General features: G+C 48.5%; 1 protein-coding gene across 2 annotated transcripts in view; it reads left to right on the forward strand.

Moving 5' to 3' along the window:
- Positions 1–1,261: 1,261 nt before the first annotated feature.
- The window catches only part of FAT2 (FAT atypical cadherin 2), a 59,720-nt gene continuing 40,268 nt past the window's right edge, over positions 1,262–20,713 (forward strand). For both annotated transcript variants that reach the window (XM_074883710.1, XM_074883711.1), the window contains exons 1-3: positions 1,262–1,477; positions 13,641–16,926; positions 17,382–17,696. In XM_074883710.1, the coding sequence (XP_074739811.1) occupies positions 13,662–16,926; positions 17,382–17,696 (3,580 nt within the window). In that variant the 5' untranslated portion in view covers positions 1,262–1,477; positions 13,641–13,661. The remainder of the gene's footprint in view (positions 1,478–13,640; positions 16,927–17,381; positions 17,697–20,713) is intronic.

Consider the following 20,713-nt stretch of genomic DNA (forward strand, 5'->3'; position numbering starts at 1 on the left):
TTGTCCTGTGATTTAATTCAACAGTGTCTAGTTGAGACAAGTTCCAGTCTAAGCTGTGTGGCTGGAGGATTCATAACCTGCTGTCCTGGGGGATTTGCTGGTGACTAGTAAAGTGCAAGTTTGCACCAACCACTCCTCCTCAAACGCAATGCTAATGGGGTCTCTCTCTCTCCTCTACATGCTCCTGTGTTCACTTCCATCATTTTCCCATGCATGGAGCCTCAAAAGAAGCAGTTAGGCACCTATTCAGACAGTTTAAAGTTAAATTGTCCAGTTTTCATATTCTTTACTTGTGTTTCCTAAAACTGTACAGAAATCTTTCTGGTCATTTCCGCTGCAAAAACACACCATGGGGGGGAAAACTTCACCTTAACCAGAACACTGATTTCCCACATTGAGAACTGCCCCTGTATCTGTTCAAACCCCATTGCAATTTAAAGGGGATACATTAGTATTTACTGAGGGTTGGGGGGAAAAGGAGGAGGGGAGGGGGAAGGGGAATGGTACAAAGAGCACCGAAGCTACCCACAGACTGCCCGTGCTCTAGCCAATGTGACAAGGAACACCCACAGAAGGGTTCGTGTCCCTTCCCCTTGATCCACCCCTGAACAACACCCCCAGAGTTGAGATACTCTTTCTTTGCCAAGAAACACCCCCCCCCCCCCCCCAAGCTCCAGCCCAATGTTTGGTCTCCCTGCACCACCATCTCTCCTTGCTGCCTCCCTCTCTTTTCTCTGCTTTTTCAGGACAGGGACCACCTTTTCATCCTCTGCCTGTACAGCACCGAGCACCCTGGGGCTTATTGGCGGCAGCTGGGGTTTCTGGGGGCTCCCCCAACACAAACAACAACAACCTTCAAAGTGTCTCTCCGCACGCAGCTGCTCTGAGGGCAGATTCAGGTTTCCCCCACCCCCTTCTCCCCATCCCTCCTTGCAACACCCACCTGGCAGCTAGTTAAAAACAATCTTTGGGTTTTTCAGGTGTGTTGGAGGGATTTACCTGACATATTCTGCACACCCCCCCCCACACACACACACACACTCTTGTAGCTGAGGTCCTGGATTTCATGGCAATACTAGTTAATCTAACAGTAAAAAGCTCTGCGATTATTTGGCTCTAAGGCTTGGGTCCTTGCCCAGCTCTGACATACACACACACACACAAGTTCACTTCTCCAGCGAGGGAGCGGGCGATGCCTCTCCTCTTCCTCCTCCTCCAGTCCGTCACGGAAGGGCTGGCTCTTCAGCGAGGCAGTTCCACCTCCTGCAACTTTCTCCCTTGCTGCTCTCAACCTGTGCTGCCGGAGTTTCAGCCAGCAAAATCCCTTCTTGCAGGAAGTTCTCTGAGCCCTCTCCTCTGATTTCCAAGCACCATGGACCCCCGGCAGCCAGCGAGGTGCTGCTGCGGGAGAGGATTTTCAGCAGTGAGAGCAGAGAGGCAGTAAACTTCAGGAGAGGTCTCCCTCCTGTTGCAACAGGTAAGGCACGCTGCTCGCTGGTGTGGGAAGTTGAAATGACTCAGGGAGCAGTCTGTACAGCATGGATGGAGGAAGGCATGGAGGATGCAGAGATTTAGTCATGAAACTGCTTTTGCCTGTGAGTAACTTTTGCTGGAAACAGCCTTATCCTAAAGATAGGGATTCGGGATGCAAAGGGAGAGCCTTTCATCTTTTCCTTCCTTCTGTCAGCCGTAGCATTAGAAGGGGTATGGAAGGAGCCAGGAAAACTTCAGCTGTGTTTGCACAAAGTTTGCATCTGGTCTTAGCTGGGAAAGTTTAGCACGTTGCAGCCAGTGCAAGCAGGTGGGCTCCAGGTAGCAAGCATGGAAGCCATACTGCTGAGCAAGGCGGGTGAGGAGGGACTGAACAGAGAAGCGCTCCAGGTGTCTGCATGGGGCAGGATTTCTGCAGGGAGCATGCTTGTGCTGGAGTAAATGGATGTACTGCTGCGGGAGCAGCGATGGCGTCCGGCTGTAGGCTCAGTTGTTGGCCATATACAACCTCACTAACTGGGGTGAGGCGGTACCACTCCAAGCTCTGTCTCCGTGTTCCCCATTAAACCACTTCCATTGTCACCTCAAACTTTGCTGTGCCTTGGGGATCCCTGAGAGTAGTCACAGTGCTGGCGTTTCCCAGCCCTACCTCCTTGTACAGCCAGGCAAGAACTCCTCACCTGCCCTGGTCCCGCTCCGCGACCAGCAGCAGAGCCGGGGAGCTGAAGCGAGAGCCACCATCCCCACTTCGCACGGGAGCGCGTATGTAAACGTGTGTGTGTCTGCATCAGTGCAACTTTGTTCACTGTCAGGTGCCTGATGGCAAAATAAGATGAAATCCCAGAGCAAATCCAGTCCCAGTTCAGGGCGTGCAGGAATTATTTCCCGTGTATGTGCGCGGTGCTGAGGAAAAGAGGTGGAAATAGAGTGGGAGTCCTGGGCACTTGGATCAAACAGGGCCCTTCCAAACAGCAGTTATCAGCTAATCAGCCTCCTGGGGGAATTAAAGGCAGACTTGGTGGAGTGCCACACTCCAGAGGGGCAAAGATCAACTGTCACACGGCAGGGGTTGTTTTGGACAAAACTCTTGAAAAAGCTGGTGCTCACTTGGGTTTGGGGCTGCAAAGGGCTGAGTTTCCAGGACACATGGAAACTCAGGCTGTGCGGCGGCTTGAGCTGGGCAGGCTTTGCTGGGGCAGGCAGGGCTGTGACCCACAGGCTCCCGTTTCGCCCAGGGTGCCCTGGATCCAGGCAGGAGGGCACGGAGCCCACTTCATCCTCTGCTCTGGCACTCGGAGGGCCAAAGAGTGGGCATGGGATGCATAGGGAGCTGCCACGGCTCTCCAGGCTGTCAGCTAGAGAGACCTAGGAGGTTATCAGAGCCTCGGGACGGAAAGCAAACAGTCTGTATCGGGCTGCTGAGGAAGGCTGGGCTGTCTCGGTATTCGAGGAGGCAAAATCACCGGCTTGGTATTGTGCACCCTTATCACCTCCTAATATGCAGCGCACCTCACCTTATCGGGAACAGTTCAGGGACATCCGCCTGTCTGATAAGAGGTTGGGGTTCCTGAGGGACTGAGCAGGCAAGGGGTTTCTAACCCAGCCAGGGGCTTCAGTCTCTCTGCTTGTCCCCGTCTGCCTGTGCTCTAATGTACTCTGTAACGCTGCAAAATTAAGCCCAACCACCCTGCCTGCAGAGCAGAGCGCGCAGCAGGATCTATCTGCTCCTCTCCTGAGCCTGTTCCTTAGCTACAGCTCGCACCAGGAGCGTGTTTCAAATCCTAATGCTCTCAGAAACCAGTGCGTCTCCCAGCCCTCCAAACAAACAAGCATCATTCATGTACGAAGGGAGAGTTCAAAGGAGGCGTAACACCTGGAATCAAACATCTGTTAGAAACTAATGCATTTTGCATCCTACGCTCCTGCCAACTGCTCCAAGGCAAGTCCTACAGGATCGTTCCAGCTACCTCCATGCTACAGAAATGGCATTCCCTGCTCCGCGCACCTCGCTTTGTTTTTTTGCCACGTGTGGAGTATGTGAGTGCAGCTGCACCTCCAGCAGCAGTGGGCTTTCTTCTGTATCATGCGCAAGCCTAAGAGGATTAAATACCTTCATCCCTTTTTTTTTTTTTTTTTAAACTGGGTTGGCAACACCGATGCTCCATTGTCTATTAGCAAGCTGATTTGCTGAGCAAGCAATTTTTCCTCTCAACCACACTTCTTCCTTGGCAATGGGTAGGTACTGGTTTATTAGCAAAGAAACTTTCTTTCCTAAGTCTTGGAAGAAGGAGCTCCAGGGAGGGGCAGGCTGCAAGGGCTGTTAGGAGGTTTGTAGCTCAGAAATGAACAAGCAGCAGGTTTGAAACAAACCAAAGGAAGTATTTTTTTTTTTTTTCCACACAGAGGGCATAATTAAATTCTGGAACACATTGCCACAGGATATTGCAGAGGCCAAAAGTGTACTTGGCTTCAAACAAGGCTTCGATCCATTTGGGATGGATTGCTCCAGTGGAGGTTATTAGACACAACTGTGTACTTGCACTGATGCTGGAAAGTGGAAGAAGGAGCACGTTACACGTGCCTTGTTTCTTATGCCTCTCCACTAAGCAATCAAAACTGGCCATTTTGGGAGAGAGATTATAGAGATGGCCAAGTGTGGCCACAGAGGTGTTGCAATGGTGAGAGCTTTCAGAAATGTGTTTCCAGCAGACAGTCCAGAGTGGGAGGTAGCAACTTGTGCTGGGACCTTAATGAGAGCTGACAAGGACACGCTGTGGCAATGAGACCAGCCTGGGCAAACATGCCTGTCTCGGGGGTTAATCTTTTCTCCAGTGAAACCCTGAGCTCCCCAGACAAGGGGCTAGCTTTGCATCCACTTCTATGGCACTGTGGATACAGCAGAGGAGATGGGCTGCTGTGGGCAGGTTTCCTGAGGGCAGGCAGGTCTGGGAGTCGAAGGTTTTCTATCAGCTTGCAGGTATCTCTTTGCACTCAATAAAGGTCCGCTGCAGGGAATTTCTGTGGCACAGCTACTGGCATCCTGGCCAGCCATCCTTTTACGAGGGAGGATCATGCCCTGATCATCTCATTCATTCACTGTCCTCTGTGTCCTTACACTGCCTCCAAACATGGAAGAGGGATGGGAAGGAGCATCGCAAGGCAAACAGATGGCAACAGAGTGAAAGAGGCTGCAGGTAGAGCAGAAAGCTGCTCTCTGTGCTCACCTTCAGGCACCAGAAGGGAAAGACCAGCAGGGTGCTGGACAGGGGAATGAGAATATCTTCGTATCAGTGCAGGGACAGATCTGCGGGTGAATGAGAATTGGCTGGTAGGAGTAAAAAAGGTGAGGAAGGAGGCACGGGGGCCAGGGCTGTGCTGCAGGGCAGAGAGAAGTCGAGTGGTCCACGTCCTGCTGAGCACCGGGGCTCCTTACCTGCGTCTGGCAGGGCACATGGTCCCTCACCCAGCTCTTCATGCCAAGATGCTCTTGGACTCCTTCCCAACAAACTTTACTGATCACAGGATAACATGTATGTTCCCCACAAGGAATCACAGAAATGGCATCAGAGGACTACCAGCACTCAGGTGATGTAGCCAGTGTCCTCGCTGCAAACATCCAGGTTGAGTTAAGGTGCGGACGAGGACTCACAGGGTCAAACAGCTCAGGGTTAAAGCCCCTTCAAACACTGGGCGGAGCTGCTCCTCTCTCCAGGCTGGGGTGGGAGCTGAGCCCAGTCTGGACTCACAGCTCTGGTGGGTCAGATAGGAGTTGTGTGCTGGGATCCCAGAAAGGATCTCACAGGCTTTGCAGAACCTAAATAAACAGCTGTTTTGAGAGCAGCAGAATTCATGAAGCTTGGTTGCCTCGGGCGCTCTCTCTTGTGTGGATTCTCTGATGTCTAATAATCGGGTTGGGCTCACATTAGAGCCTTTTCTTCCAGCTGGGAGTCCTAATTTGGATTTCTCTCCTCTCTCCTGCTGCTTTTCACAAGCTTGTGCAAACTTAACTCCTTTCAAGTCTTTACCTATCTGGTTAAATTTGGCTGAAACTGGCCAGTGGATCCAAAAGGTAGCAGGGAGGACTGACAACACGGTCCCACGCACCAGCTTCCCTCAGAGGTTTGCAGACAGGGGAATGGTTATCAGTACAAGATAATTTGCATCCCAAGCATGAGGAAAATGTGAAAGGCTCAGTATGAGTTTTGGCAGGAGGAAGCAATCAAGAAAGAGCCCAGGATCCATTGTGGGCTCTCACAGCCTGTGCTGATGGTCACCGCATGCCTGCTGGGCCACCTAGTTTGTAGTGACCGAGGTATGTGGCCCTTGGCACTAACAGCCTCTATGGGAGCTGAATCCTGGAGAGAGATGCACAGTCCCAGCAGCAGAGTTGGGGCACGCTCACGTGAGTACCTGGCACACTGCAGCTGGCTCTTGTGTCAACATGTTTGGGCTGCTGCACTGCAGTGCCCAGCCCCTGGGCCCCTCGCACACTGCCTGGTGAGTGGCTCCCACTGAGCCCCCTCCCCACCGGCACTGCCAATCTCCAGCCCCCAGGGCTGTTTCTTTTCACAGGCAACAAGTACCCCCTTCCCATCAGAGCCACCGGTGGGATCTGCTGTTTCCTCCCTGTCTCCTGGCTGTTTTAGCTGATGTCCTTGGCCAAGGAGATAGCCAACCACCCCCCAACACATCCCTGGTTATCTGTGCAATGGCAGCTTCTGGAACACAGGCAGGATTTACCCCCCATGCCAATAACTGGGGAGGGTAGGAAGCGATCAGTGAGGAGGGAAAAACAGCTGATCTTTTCAGGGGAGAGCAGAGGAAGGGGATTAGGAATAATGCATAAGGATGCTTCCCCCTGCCCCTTGGCACAAGCAAGTCAACCTCCCTGATGTCACACTTTCTCTGGGACAGGAGCCAGCAGCAAGGCAGTTGGCACTGCAAGGTTCCCTCATCCCCCCAAGGCCTCCTGCAGTGACCCCAGACCCCTACTGAGGGCTCGGCAGCTCTGGAGCTGTGTGATCAGCTCTTTCTCTAAAATGATGTTGCAATGCCAAGACAGATAAAGATCAGTGACCCTTATAACTCTATGAGGAGTTCAAGCCTGTTCAAGTTCTCCTGTGCCTAACAGACAAGCTTCTGGAAGCTTACAACAATGACAGAGAAACCTCAGCTATGTGACATATGTGAGCCAGGCTTAGGTGTTGGCAGCAGTACAAAATCAGGCTCTCCCTGGGTTCTTCACAGAGCATTGGACAGAAACGCACACCGCAGGTGGAAAGGTGACAAGAGAAAGCCTTTGGCTTCACATACAGGGTGGTGTCTTGCTCATGGACAGAGGATGGCTTGGAGGCAAAGATATGTAGTGCCTGTTTGCCCTGGTGGAGGAGAGAACCAGGGCAGCAGGTAGAGCAGCAGGGTACAGTCAGAGCCGTGATGATGGGGCAATGGGCGAGATGTCTGAGGGGGAAGGGGATGAGCGGCTGGCTGGAGGAGGCCACAGTAAGATGTCATGGAGGAAGGTGCCTGTAGAGCCAGTCTGGATCTGAGCATCCAACTTGTGAACAACTGTCATGGTGACAAAGGTGGCAAAAGCATTCAGCTGTATGGGGGAAGGAGGGATGGGACATCAGAGTAACTAAACACTTCCCAGCCACCCTTCCCATGTGGAAGACCATCCCACTCTCTCCTTTCCTGCACAACCTACCCATGTCTTGCACATCTGCCTTCACAGCATCCCACCACGCTCTTGCTGTCAGCCCTGAACGGTGGTCCTAGCAGGACCCCTTGCAGGTCCACTGACTTCAGCAGACTAGACCCAGAGAAGGCAGTGCTGTCTCAGAATGAAGCATTTTTTACCAACCCCTGCAGCAATGTGGCCTGGCTAGAGAAAAAGGGTGTCCCAGCGCCATGCCAGGTCTACCAACCCAGGCCCAGATTGCCCCACACAAGTCAATGACTCACAGGCTTCCCTCAAATGCCTTCACGAGACTCTCTGTTCCTCTAACACCCCTTAGAGACTGCTGGTCCAAGCTCCCGGGGTACCCAGACTCCCCAGGGTTGAAGCACCTGCCTGGCCCAGCTGGCACATGATGGGAGGAGCATCTCTGTGCTACTCGTAGGACTGTATCTGTTCTGCTCAGGGACCTGTGTGTGACCCCCCTGCCATGCTGAGCAGTCCAAGCAAGAGTCACTGCTCACGCATCAGCATGACACTAATCCCGTGGCTTTCCATGGCTCTGCAGCTGAGAAGCCCCCGGTACGGCCCACCCTGCCAGCACACAGCTGGTTTACCACCAGGAACGGAGTTGAACCCTGAAATTGTTACAGCGCAGGGTGTGGGCACTGCCCACAGGCCACTCACTACACGACATGAGCAGCGTTTCACAGGTCACTCTGAGCAAGGGCAGACCTTGGTTGTAAAAGGCACCAGGTTTTAAACGATCAGCCACCTTGCTCCAGGCTGTTTAGCAATCTGGAAACAATTTCCAAAGGTCTATCCAAGCCATTCAGGGACTGGGAAGTTGAGAGGGGGAGATAACAGCCCAACTGCACCCTGGTGGAATCTGCAAGTCCAGAAAAAAAGCTCTACCCACACTAGCACAGCCCCCAAGCAGGCTGCTGCAGAACACAGTTCTGCAAACATCAGCCCTAAGAAAACCATCCACGGGCACTGGAAAACCCCGAGATACATTAAAGAAGAAAACATCATAACTTCAGGGGCTCTTTTCATTAGTTTCCTGTCTTTGTGTAGTACCTCCAGGATTTATTTCTTCTGCTTTGCTGCAAAACCAAGCAGAGACTGCACAACGGAATGCAGGAGCAGGATCTCCAAGGACAGTGCCAGCTGCTAGCCCAATTTCAGCATCCCATTCAGAGAAACACTGACGAGATCATGGGAGCAGCTCTGTGCCATGGCTTGAGAAGGGATGGGTTGGTTTGTTTTTTGAAGTCCAACAAAACAGTTCAAAAAATACCCATCTCCCCCACAGAATTCAAACCCCACAGGCCCAGCTTTGTGAGCAACTGGCGGGGAACTCGCCAAAACCGAGCAAGGCACCAAATGGAAAAGGATCTAATTCCCATCAGCATTGCTGCAGCAAAGAAAAGGGCAAACATTAACCAAGCATCCCAACCCCCACGCAGGGTGTACACAGATTATTTCAGTGCTGGGAATCAAAACATCTCACAGACGTGGCTCAATACCTGTACAAGAAGTGTACTTTTTAATCTGTGAGTTTCCAACCCAGGGACTGCTTTCTGGTTGATGCTATTTGTCAGGCAGCTGTAAAGATATTGCCCCAACTGTAGCCAAACCCATTCTGCTCAGCTACTACCCAAGCCAGGAGAAGACAGAGTGCCAACTCCTATCCACTTTCCCAAAGCCTGTACCCACCATCCTCTCTGATTTACTTCTTCTACTCTCTGTCCCTGTTCCTCAATGACCATTGAAATTCAGACCCACCATTAAACTGCCCCATCATTGATTATTTGTACAACTAAGCAGATGTCCCTTCTCCCTCACAGCTCCTAGTGCTTGTAGCCTCCAACAAAGATGTTGATGTGCTTGAGGATGGTTTTGATTGGTACCTATCCAGGGGGAGGAGGATGTTTCTTGTAGTGAAGAAAAAAAGGGAGAGAGAAGGGAAGGGAGGGGCAGGGAAGAGAGCAAGAGAGAAAGAAAGAGAGAAAAAGAGAGTTTGGGATGTGTGCTGGGAAAAGAGCAGTAAGGGAAGAGTTGTCCTTATTTTCCTATGAAAATGATGATTTTTCTCTAGTCTTCTGATCTCAAAACTTTGGGCCAAGCCCCCACCACAGCTAACATGGGGAATGCTGCTTTTGGTGCACTCAGCTCTCACCTTGTTTTGTGTTTGGGGTTTTTATGGCTTTTAAATTCTTCTCTTGAAGGGAATCGAAAGGTGGGGCTGGGGCCACACCTGATTCCTGGCAGGCTGCAGCACTTTTCTGCGATATGGCCGACAAACATAACAGCTTGCACATTGCAGGAGACCCCTGGGAGGACCCCCGAGGCCATGCCCCAGCCGCTCACCCCAGCCAGCTGGAGTAGCCGTGCCCTGCACCAATCCCCCCAAATTGCCCATCTCCACAGCCTCCCCACGCACACACTTTGAACCTCGGCGCTGTGTTTGTTCCTTCATTTCAAACCAACAGATTTGGGCATGTCTTTGACAGAGGATCACAATTTGGATGTTAAATTTAGACGCGCGCTTAGGCTCTGATTAGAGATACACCAAATGTTTACTTGCTCTGAGGGGAGTTTGCATCTACAGGGCTGAGGGTGAAGCCCCTTGAGGCTCTCTGATCCTAGTCTGGTGATTAGGAGAAGAGGCTGAATCACCACATAATGGTGCCCTGGTATTTCCCTCAGTCGGGAGCATGTCTTACCTTCCTCACTCCATGCCACAAATGGGCTTTCTCCAACACATCTGCCTTCCCATGGGCAACCAGCTCCAGGAGGGCATCCGTGCCCAGGGGAGCCATGAAAGCAAGAAGCAGAGAGCTTTCAGGAGTAGAAATAACAGATCCCATGAAATGAGGGACCAGAGGCAGGTGAGGGTGTTTAAGTGTTTAATGCTGGGAGCTTATCTGGCAGCCCTGAAGTAGGTATGGCCCTTGCCAGGAGTCCCATGGATCATGCACTAATTACTGTCAGCACAAGGACACGGGGTAGCACAGCTCAGAAAAACAGCAAAAATGTTTCTCCTAATCTACATGAAAAATCTGTCACAGCCACAGTTGATTTCACCCAGTTTCAACATGGAGATCCTTGAACTCCATTGCAAGGACCCTTGAGCTTAGCAGTGCTGCCCCTCCTTGACAGTCACCTACATCTGGGATTTTAAGGGCTAGTTAATTGATTTTATGCTATTTTCACATTATACACAACTTTCCCACCCACAGTACAAGAGTCATAGAAAACCACCTCCTTTCTGCTAGTTTGTTACAGACACCTTCCAGGGACTTTCACTGGGGCTGAGCCAAGGCAGTAGTTAACCCAATTTGCCCTCTGCTCAGAGCATTGTGCCCCATTTTTCTGTTAAGCTTCACCACAGCCTCTGGAAATGTCCCAGTCTCACTTCTGGATGGGTCTGCGTTGTGAATGTGGTGTAAATGATCCCAGAAGTAGGAGAAAGAGCAGGTACTGCACAGTTATCTCCTGGGAGATCTGTTATTCTTGAAATTACATTAAAACCATGCTGGAGAAAGAGAAACAAGACATCCAGTGTGTCATTGTTTCATGGAGCAATCTACTAAAGAAGAAACTTCAGGCTACAAGTAGTAGGTGATGGTTTCCAGTCACAGGGTGGGAAGATGTAAGCTCTCCTGGGAGTCCCAGGACACTCAACTGGAATAGGCCAAGTCTTGAAGGACTCTACTGTCACCAATCCTCTCCATCTTATTCTGGTAAAATAAAATACAACAAACATGGGCTTGTGTGGAACTGCACATAGGATTTCCCAGCAATATTGGTACAGAAATTGTCCAAGCAGATGCGCATGCACTAATAAAGGTGATAAAGTAGCACATCTCAGAGCACAGGTAGTTGGTGTCAGGGGACACAACAGGCTCTCTGTGCTAATGTTGGGGCTTTGGGCATGGATCCTGCCACAAAGAGAAACTGTTAGACTTCAAAAGCTGATAGTGATGCTTCCTAGAAAATTCTCTGTAAGTTTTGGCTATGTCTGTCAAAGTTTCAGATCATTTCCAGAGGAAATGAGGCTTCTGCCTCATGCCCCATGTGTGTAGTTCCTCTCCATCCCTCATAATAACTGCTGAAGCCATTGACTACTTTCAGCCCAGCTTGTAATTGAGAGCAAAGCTCTCAGAAATATGAGGTCATGACAGGTTTTGCAAAATAATTAGCTGGACAGAGGAGTAAAACCCTGCTAATGCCCCCACAGAGGGAAAAACAGCAATGTATGTGAAGCCCTTTTCAGATGTCAGGAAATCTACAAGCAAGAGTGAGGTTAAGGATGCTCCAGGAGAGATTTAGAAGAAAGTTTGCATCTTGTTAAATGCCAGAAAACCCACTCCTTGCTCAAGGTTATCCTCCCATATTGAATTGCTGGTGCCCAGGAAGGCATGTGCTCTAGCTCCAGCTTTTCTTGTGGTTGTGGAGTTCATAATGTCTCTGCCTTGTGGCTTCTCTCATGTCTTATAAGAGATGAGTTCACATTGCCATTTCAGTACAATTCAATTAAAAAGTCAATTAGCCCAGATACAAAGTGATCGACTTCATTAATTCTGCTGTTCATGCAACAGCACTGGTTTTTGTTGCTGTTTTGTTCTGCTGTCTTATTCTACTCTGAATTGTATGTGACTTTTCCTGCTCTGCAGTCCTAGTAGACACACGCCGCGCATGCAGCATGCGTACACCTTCTTTCCAGGTTCAGCAGTTGAAAATGTTGGAAGGGAGCAGCTCTAGGCAAGTCCCTACATGCTGCAAAACTCTTAAGCGTTGTTAAGTAACAAGCAGAGCTTTTAAGAACATGGTTTTCAGCTTCTCAGAAGGAACCACATGCCCTTCTGGATCACCTAGCCCTGTCCTCCAAGATTTTCTTTCATTTGCTGTACATTTGGGACTACACTGTATTTCCTAGAAGTGAAATGATGTAATTAAAAAAATTAGTCTGAGTTTTGTCAAATCCAAATTGTGTCGACTTCTCTACAAATTCTGATAGTTTCACTTCAGCTTCAGAGTATTTGTTTCAAAAAAGAATGACCACAGCAGGGAGATTGCTGGGTGGCTGGCACCTGTTTACCGAGGAAAAAGGGATTTGAAGGGAGTATGAAATTTACAGCTTTGTGTTTGTTGGTAATTAGATATCTCAGTGAGAGAATATGACACATGTTGTTAGTTAGACTCCAATAATTTGTTCTTAGCATTCAACTTATAAATTGAACTAGTTCTGGCTTTTAAAGAGATGAGTCTTGAAAAAGTGTCTGGAAAAACAAGTCTTCCCTGTTTAAATAAGGAATGTGCCAAATGACTGGCAGGTACTTGATATATAATTTAAATTTAAAAGAGGAAGAAACAGTTCTAGATAAAGATCTCCTGGAATATCTAGGGGAAATATATGCGCCTATATTTAGCTTATCCCTGGTTTCAACCCCTAAATGCACACACAGCAGCACGCACTTAGTTTTTGAAAAGAGCAGGCCTTGATCCTTTAACAAGCTCTGCAAAACTCACTAATAAAGTTACATCCTTGTTAATCACCTACGTGCTCCCCAGTTCCTTCTTTGATACACCTTATTCACAGAGATAAATCATGGAGCCACAGATGTTCAGGAATCGTTACAGAAGGAAGTTGATGGCAGGTGGTCACAGATGGCAGATCTTCCGCAGGAATCCTGACCCTGGGGTTTTGCAGTGAGAAGGGAGGAACCAGAGAGAGATTACTCAATGGCTAAGGGTGACATGGTCAAAGTGTCTTGCTAGAAATCTGCTCTTTCAAGCAACACAGAGGAGGCAGCCAGGGTCAGACCCGCAAATTAGAAAAACTTTGTGGTAACTGAGTCAAAAAGGCCATTCAGAAGGAATTTGCACAACATAGCAGGGCATCTCTGCTGGGGAAGGAGAACAGATTGCTGTAACAGGGGGAGGGGAGAGAGGGCAGAGGAAAGGGAAGGTAAGCCATGGACAGAGACATCAAATCACAGTTTGTATATTGACTCTTGAAAACACTTTGCAAGAACTTGTGTGAAGAGAGAAGTTAAGATGGGAAAAGGAGGATGGAGAGACAAAACTGAAGCGAGGTTTGGACTGGGGGTGGAGAGTTCAAATATACTGTTTGACTAGGGAGAAGGCAGAATGAAGGGTGGGGAAGATCATTTGCAGAATAGGGAGTCAGCCTGATCAGAGCATTTTGCATGGCTTTTCACATTTTGCCCTCTATAAGGGCAAAAAAGTGAAGGAAAGAAAGTGAATGGATCTGAGCCAGCATGGGGGTGTGGGAGGACAGGTCTCCCACTGGGACAGAGGGAAGAAGAGCTCAGCTAACAACCACACCAGCAAAAGTCGGGGTAGAGAGAGCAGGGAGGTGAGGCTGAGCCCATGGGGACTTCTCTCCCTAGCACACTGGCCTTAATGAAAATTATCAATATTCTTCCTTTGTCACCTGCAGGACCCAAGGAGACACCACACCATGGAAGTCACTATCAGGAGGCACTTCCTGAGTTTTGCTGTTTTCCTGATGCACTGTGTGGTCCACAAGGCGAGCTGTGAGAAAGGCAATACTTCCCCTCTGCACTTCACCCACTTCTTCTACAATGCCACCATCTATGAGAATTCAGCCCCCAAGACTTACGTGGAGAGCTATGTCAAAATGGGTATTTACAAAACAGACCCCGAGTGGGACATCAGATACAGAATAGCCTCTGGAGACAACACTGGTCTCTTTAAAACAGAGGAGCATGTGATCGGGGATTTCTGCTTCTTGAGAATAAGAACCAGGAGCAGCAACACAGCACTTTTAAACCGAGAGGTCAAAGACAGTTATATGTTAATAATCAAGGCCACAGAGAGCACCTTTGCCTACGAAGCCTGGGCCAAAGTCTTGGTCCACATTCTGGACAGAAATGACTTGAAACCTCTCTTTTCACCTCCCTCCTACAAAGTGTCCATCAGAGAAGACACTCCTCTGAAAACAGTGGTCAGCATGCTCAGTGCCACTGACGCTGACGCTGGCCAGAATGCCGAGTTCTACTATGCCCTCAACACCAAGTCCAACCTATTCACCGTTCACCCCACTACGGGAGCAGTTATGACCACAGGTAGGCTAAACAGCACCCATCAAGGCAGGCACCACCTGCAGGTTTTGGCTGTAGACAGAATGAGAAAGATCACAGAGGGGAATGGCTTTGGGAACTTGGCTAGTCTTATGATCCAAGTGGAGCCATCTGCCAGGAAACCCCCTTCTATCTCCTCAGTGAAGGTGACACCTCCTGAGTCAGCCGATGACTTTCTCTATGCAACTCTGTCTGTAGAAAGTGGTGACTCAGAAGGAGGGATAGATTCAGTTGACTTTGTTGATGGAGATCCAGGAAGACATTTCAAAGCCATCAAATCCTACTTTGGGAGCACTGAGTTCATGATTGTGTCAACCAAAGAGATCAACTGGCTACTTTACCCGTTTGGTTTCAACCTCAGTCTGCAAGCCAAGGACAAGAGCAAGCCTCCACTGTTCTCTCCTGTTAGAGTGATCCATATACCTCCCTCCAAGTACGTCTCTGCCAGGTTTGAGAAAGAAGTGTACCGGGTCCAGCTCAGTGAATTTTCCCCAGCTGGAAGTCAAGTTGTTATGGTGAAGATCACACCAGTCTTCCCAAATCTTAAATATATTTTGAGACCTACTCCTAACAGCACAAGCTTTAAAATCAATCCTCACACTGGACTGATAACTACAGTCAGAGCAATGGACTTCCGTGAGCAGTCTCGTTTTGAGCTTGAAGTTACAACTGCTAACAGTCACACATCCACGACTGTTGTCGTTGACATCACTGACTGCAACAATCACGCTCCAAGTTTTAGTCAGTCTTCATACCGTGGGGCCTTTGATGAAAATGTGCCTCCTGGCACCAGTATCTTAACAGTAAGGGCTACAGATGAAGATGAAGGAGACAATGGCTTTGTCACCTACACCATAGCCAACCAGAAATCAGTTCCCTTTGTCATTGATCCCTATTCTGGCATCATTTCCACCTCCAAGTCAATGGACTATGAGTTGATGCAGAGATGGTATCATCTACGAGTATGGGCGTCAGATTGGGGCTCACCCTTCCGCCATGAAACAGAGGTATACGTCTCCCTCACGCTGAGCAACGTCAATGACAATGCTCCTGTGTTTGAGAAGGCAAGCTGCAGTGGCACAATCCCACGGGACTTTCCTGTTGGGAATCCTGTGGCCACGGTCTCTGCAATTGATAGTGATGAGCTGCAGCATATCAAATATGAAATCAAGTCTGGCAATGAGTTACGGCATTTTGAACTGAATCCCATCTCTGGAGTAATATCCCTTAGAATATCTCTGCGAGATCTTCCTTCTGAACAACCACTTTTTTACTCTTTGAAAATAACTGCAACAGATGGAGAGAACTACGCTTTGCCAACATCTGTAAATATCACTGTGGTCAACCAAGGTCTCCCCGTCAAAATGCAGTGTGAGGAAACAGGAGTCTTGAAACAACTAACAGAAACTATCATACACTCTATTGAGTCTCAGTCTCAAGGCCATGGGCAGGATGATGAAACATCTCTGAACTTGCACCTTATAAACCATAATGCTCCAAAGTTTGATGACAGCTTTCCACGATCTATTGATATTATAGAGACTGTTCCCATCAACTCAACTATTGCTGACCTGTCAGCTATTGATCCTGATACTGGTTTTAATGGTAAATTGGTCTATGTGATCTCAGATGGAAATGATGACAGTTGCTTTACCATTGACCTGGAACTGGGTCTCCTTCAAGTCCTTTCTCCTCTAGATCATGAACGAACCAGCTTCTACATTCTTAACATTACTGTGTACGACCTTGGCACACCACAGAAATCATCTTGGAAACTCTTGGCTGTGAATGTGTTGGATACCAATGATAACACTCCTAAATTCCCACAAGGTGCCTACTGGGTGGCGATACCAGAACATGTAGCAACAGGGACAACAATAGCTCAAATGAAAGCAGAAGATGCCGATACAGATGACAATGGGAGAATAAAATATTCTCTCCTAACCCCCACTGATAAGTTTGCCATTAACAGTGTCACTGGAGAAGTGACAGTTATAGGTGCCCTGGATAGAGAATTGTGGCCTTGCTATGTGCTGAAAATAGAAGCTAGGGACCAGCCCAAAACAGGCTACCAGCTGTTCTCAGTTATGGATCTCATTGTGACTCTGGAGGATGTAAATGACAACACCCCGCAATGCCTCCCAGCCCTCAACAGTGTGAAGGTCCCAGAGGACCTGCCTGTGGGAACCATTCTCCTGTTTCTGGAGGCTTTTGACCCAGACGCTGGCTCTGGGGGTGAGGTGAGGTACAGCCTCATTAATGATGAGGAGATGATGTTTCATGTGGATAAACTGACCGGGGCACTCCGGTTGGAGAAGGAGCTGGACTATGAGAAGAAGGACTCTTACAATCTAACTGTGCAGGTCAGTGACAGTGGGAAGCCTTTCTCTCGCTCTTCTCTCTGCCACCTGGAAGTGAACATCCTTGATGTCAACGAGAACTTGCACCCACCACGCTTTGCCTCCTTTGTCTTCAAAGGCTGGGTGCAGGAGAACAGCCCTGAGGGCACGTCAGTGATGACGGTCACAGCAAAAGATATCGATAAGGGGAAAGATGGAGAGGTTCAATATTTCCTCCGAGAGGGCACTGGCCTGTCCATCTTCCGCATTGAAAAGGACACAGGTAATGACAGCTTAGTTAATGGTGTACTTTAAAGACTTAAACTATATGCTGTGTTTGGCCTGACTTTTTGAACCCAATAGAACATTTCTATATTCTCTCTATTTACAAAGTCCTGTGCATTCAAATCTTTCTTGCTTGTGCAGGGGTGTGCAATGTACATCCCTGTATCTGGGGAGGAGCAAGCAGGGCTTTTCTCCTTAAAGTAATGGAAAATCAATGTCTGTCCTCCCCCAAAATACCAAGGTCTTCCCTTTCGTTTGTCTATTAAATTATCCTCAGCACAAGCAAGCCCTCACCTTCCACACAATCTCGCAGCCATACAAGGTTGGTGCCAGAGTTTATACCTGCAGCAAAGACCAGGAAAGCAGACTAGAGACACAGACTGGTCTGGCATTAAGGACAAAGTGATCTGAGTTCCTTAAATCCCTCACAAGCACATTCTGTCATTCTTCTAGGCACCATCCGAACCATAGGACCACTCGACCGAGAAGGAACATCTCACTACTGGCTAACAGTGCTAGCTCTTGACCTGGGAACGATTCCTCTGTCTTCTGTGACTGAAATTTATATTGAAGTCACCGATACCAATGACAACCCACCTCTGATGTCCAGACCTGTCTTCTATGCCTCTGTGATTGAGAATTCCCCACGAAACACATCTGTCCTTCAGCTTGATGCCTTAGATCCAGATTCTAGCTCAGAGGGCAAACTGACTTTTCACATCTTAACTGGAAATCCTCAAGGACTCTTCACCATTAACCTCATTACAGGTAAGACTGACCCAACTCGGCATCTATTTTTGAGGCTTCCAATTGCCCAGAGGATGTTACATATTCAATATAAACAGCCCACACAGCTGCCTTTGTCACACCTTCCTTCTGCAGCAAAAGTCCCAGTCCCCAAATACACTCTGTGGGGAGGCTAAGGGTTGAAATCCTCAAGCTGTGGGCTGCTATTTGCATCCAGATGGCTCTTAGAATGACACAAATATGCTACTTTCAAAGCCCTAAACAGAATGAAGCAGTTGTTTTTAATCTTCCCCCTTATAAACAACTGCCCTATTGCACAGCCTGAGCCAGGAAACACCCTTCTGGAGGTGAGTATCTGTTCCTGAGACAGACCAAGGCAGGATTAATAAAAATGAATCCCACTCCATTTAAAGGCTCCACCCATTCTCTGGTGTTATTAATGTAGTAAGTGTAGTAAGCCTCTTCTGCCATCTTCCTAGACTCTATCTTTCATCTGAGGATTAATTACCAGATCTTTCAGAGCCATCAAAAACCCGCTGATGTTTTGTGTAAACAGCTTCCTCAAACTATCCCGGCAGAGCTGACATTGGGCCAGTCTGGCAAGGAAAGCTGTGCTGAGCCCTTCACACCATCAGCTCCTGGGAGAAGAGGGAAGGGAGGGCACAGAGCCTGTGTATGGGAGAGGATTAATTGCATGACTTTGATCTCCTGTGGATGATAAAAGCAGTTCACCTACTGCAGTGGGCTAGAAGCCTGCTCTCAGATGAGAAAGGAGCTGGATGTATTGAAAAAGGCTAGTGCAGTTCTCAATTACTTGTTACCGGTGGTGTAATGGCTCTCTGGCAGGCCTCTACAGCTGGCTGGGAGGGAGATGTTTAGAAAGAAATTGTTATGCCAAAACACTGATATCCCTCGGGTTGCAAGAGATTCATAGGGTGTCTCCACGTGGCACCATATAGATACACCTGGAGATGTCAGCTAACTGTGACCACTGCTACGCCCAGTTGCAGCTATCATCTCCACTGTCAGAAGCTTTTTAGACAGGTCAGGGCATTGCTCTCCATCCAGCTTTCCCACATAGTCCAAACAACGATGCACAACTCAGCCCCACAGACAGCTTGCACAGATGCAGGGTTCCATGAAGTGGTGCCTTCAGAGGCCCTATTTTAGAAGACCACTGCCTTTTCCATAGGATGTGGACCAGAAACAGCTATCAGGACACCAGGCTAGCTCCCCTCACCTGCTGACCTCCAGCTTGCACCCACGCACCCTGTGGGAAATTCAGCCTTCTGTGTGCTGCAGGCAGCAGGCAAAACTTTCACCCCAGTGTGAGTGCAGCCCTACAAAGCCATGCTCCAAGGCTGGTGTGTTTTATGGCAAAATAAGCAACACTGGCAAAATCTTAACGTTTGCTAATGAGACACTTCACCTCTAAGCCAACCCTTTAATTCCCATCTTAGACAAAAAAAGCTCTCTCGGGTATGAGTCATCTCCTATCCATCTCTCTCTACAGTCAGGTAATTTGCATGTGAAGAGTGATAAGTTTGTCAGTCCTGTAAGAAACCCATGAGCTGATCTTATCTCTTGGACAGTTGCTGGAGGTCTCTTCTTTAAAGCCTGAGCTTGGAGGTTGTTTAAGGGCCTGCTTCCAAGCCTCGTGAGGATTCAGTTATCCATTGTTTTACTTGCATGTCACCCAAAAGAGCAAATAATAACCTGCAAACATTGGCATAAACTGAGCAGTTTATACCCTCGTGCTTACAGTATCTAAAGAGGAGTCATCTGCTACTACTGCCAGAAAGAATATCATAGCTTGTCTAAATTTCAGGGCTGTAGGCATCTTACTGGAAACCCAGTGATACTTTCATTATTCAGACAAGGGCATGCTAGTTGCTCCATTAAGTAGAATGAAAATATAATCTTTGGTCTCAGCCTGGTAGTGCAGCATTGGAAGATGAACTGATGGTCTTCCAGTTCCTGGTCATTCATATCAGTCCAGGGTTGTATTCAAAAAAAGAATTATCCCAGTGCAGTGCAAATCAAAATTCTACATTTGAACGAGAGAACAGAGAAAACACTGCAAGTATCTGAGCACTATAGTGCTACTAGACCACTGATGTTTATTCTGGATTTTTATTTAGGACATGTCCTTTGTTTTTCAAATGCCAGAAATGCATCTCTTCTTTCACTAACTAGAGCAAATGATCACAAAAAGACCCAGAAACATTGCAGTTCTTGAAATGCCGGAGATTTATAGGATTCAGATTGTCAATACTCCTTCCATAGTCAATCCCAAATCCTATGACAGCAAAAGAGTTTTGAGTAGGCAGAGCTGCTTATCTGTCATGAAGCTGAATCTCTGTCACATTATTCAATGATAATTGAAGTTTCAAGAGGAAACCACAGAGGCTGCTGCTCTTAGTCACATGATTTGAGCAAAGCACGGGATAAACTGTATGTGTCAGGGGTTCCTCCAGCTTTCAGATCAGAAGGGAGGCTCCTACATGCAGAGAAGACTGTGATCAAGACCTCTCCTCTTCTCCTATTCCACACTGTCATCAAAAGACAAATAAGTCACATTGACACTGAAAGAAGCCAGAGCACAAGAGGGCCGGGGTCACTCTGGGTCTCTCCTAGGCAGGGCACTCCTGGTAGGAGCCCCTTGGCAGAAGGAGAGGAGGAGAAAGCTTGTTCTCATCCTGTGCACTAATAGGAATTAAGGTCCTAATTTACTATTACAATAGGCACGTCCACACCCAGAATAACCCTGCAGAATAGCCCTGCATAATTATTCAGGGCACAGTGGCACGCTATTACAGGTAACCTATTTTTGGTCCTGGAGCCAGCTTGTTCTGTGTTTGATCCAGTATCTCAACACAGGGGTGGATTGGCCAGTGAAGACATAACCAGCACAGCCCCTTGACTTCTCCTGAGGCCTTGCAAGGGAGACAGGAATGGCCACGATAACTGTCCCTCAGCAGGGCTTGGCTCCTCCAGCATCCCTGAGCTACCACAGAAGGGCTCGAAGCTCTTCTAGA

The sequence above is a fragment of the Strix uralensis genome, chromosome 14 (assembly GCF_047716275.1).
Source record: "Strix uralensis isolate ZFMK-TIS-50842 chromosome 14, bStrUra1, whole genome shotgun sequence".
NCBI lineage: Eukaryota > Metazoa > Chordata > Aves > Strigiformes > Strigidae > Strix > Strix uralensis.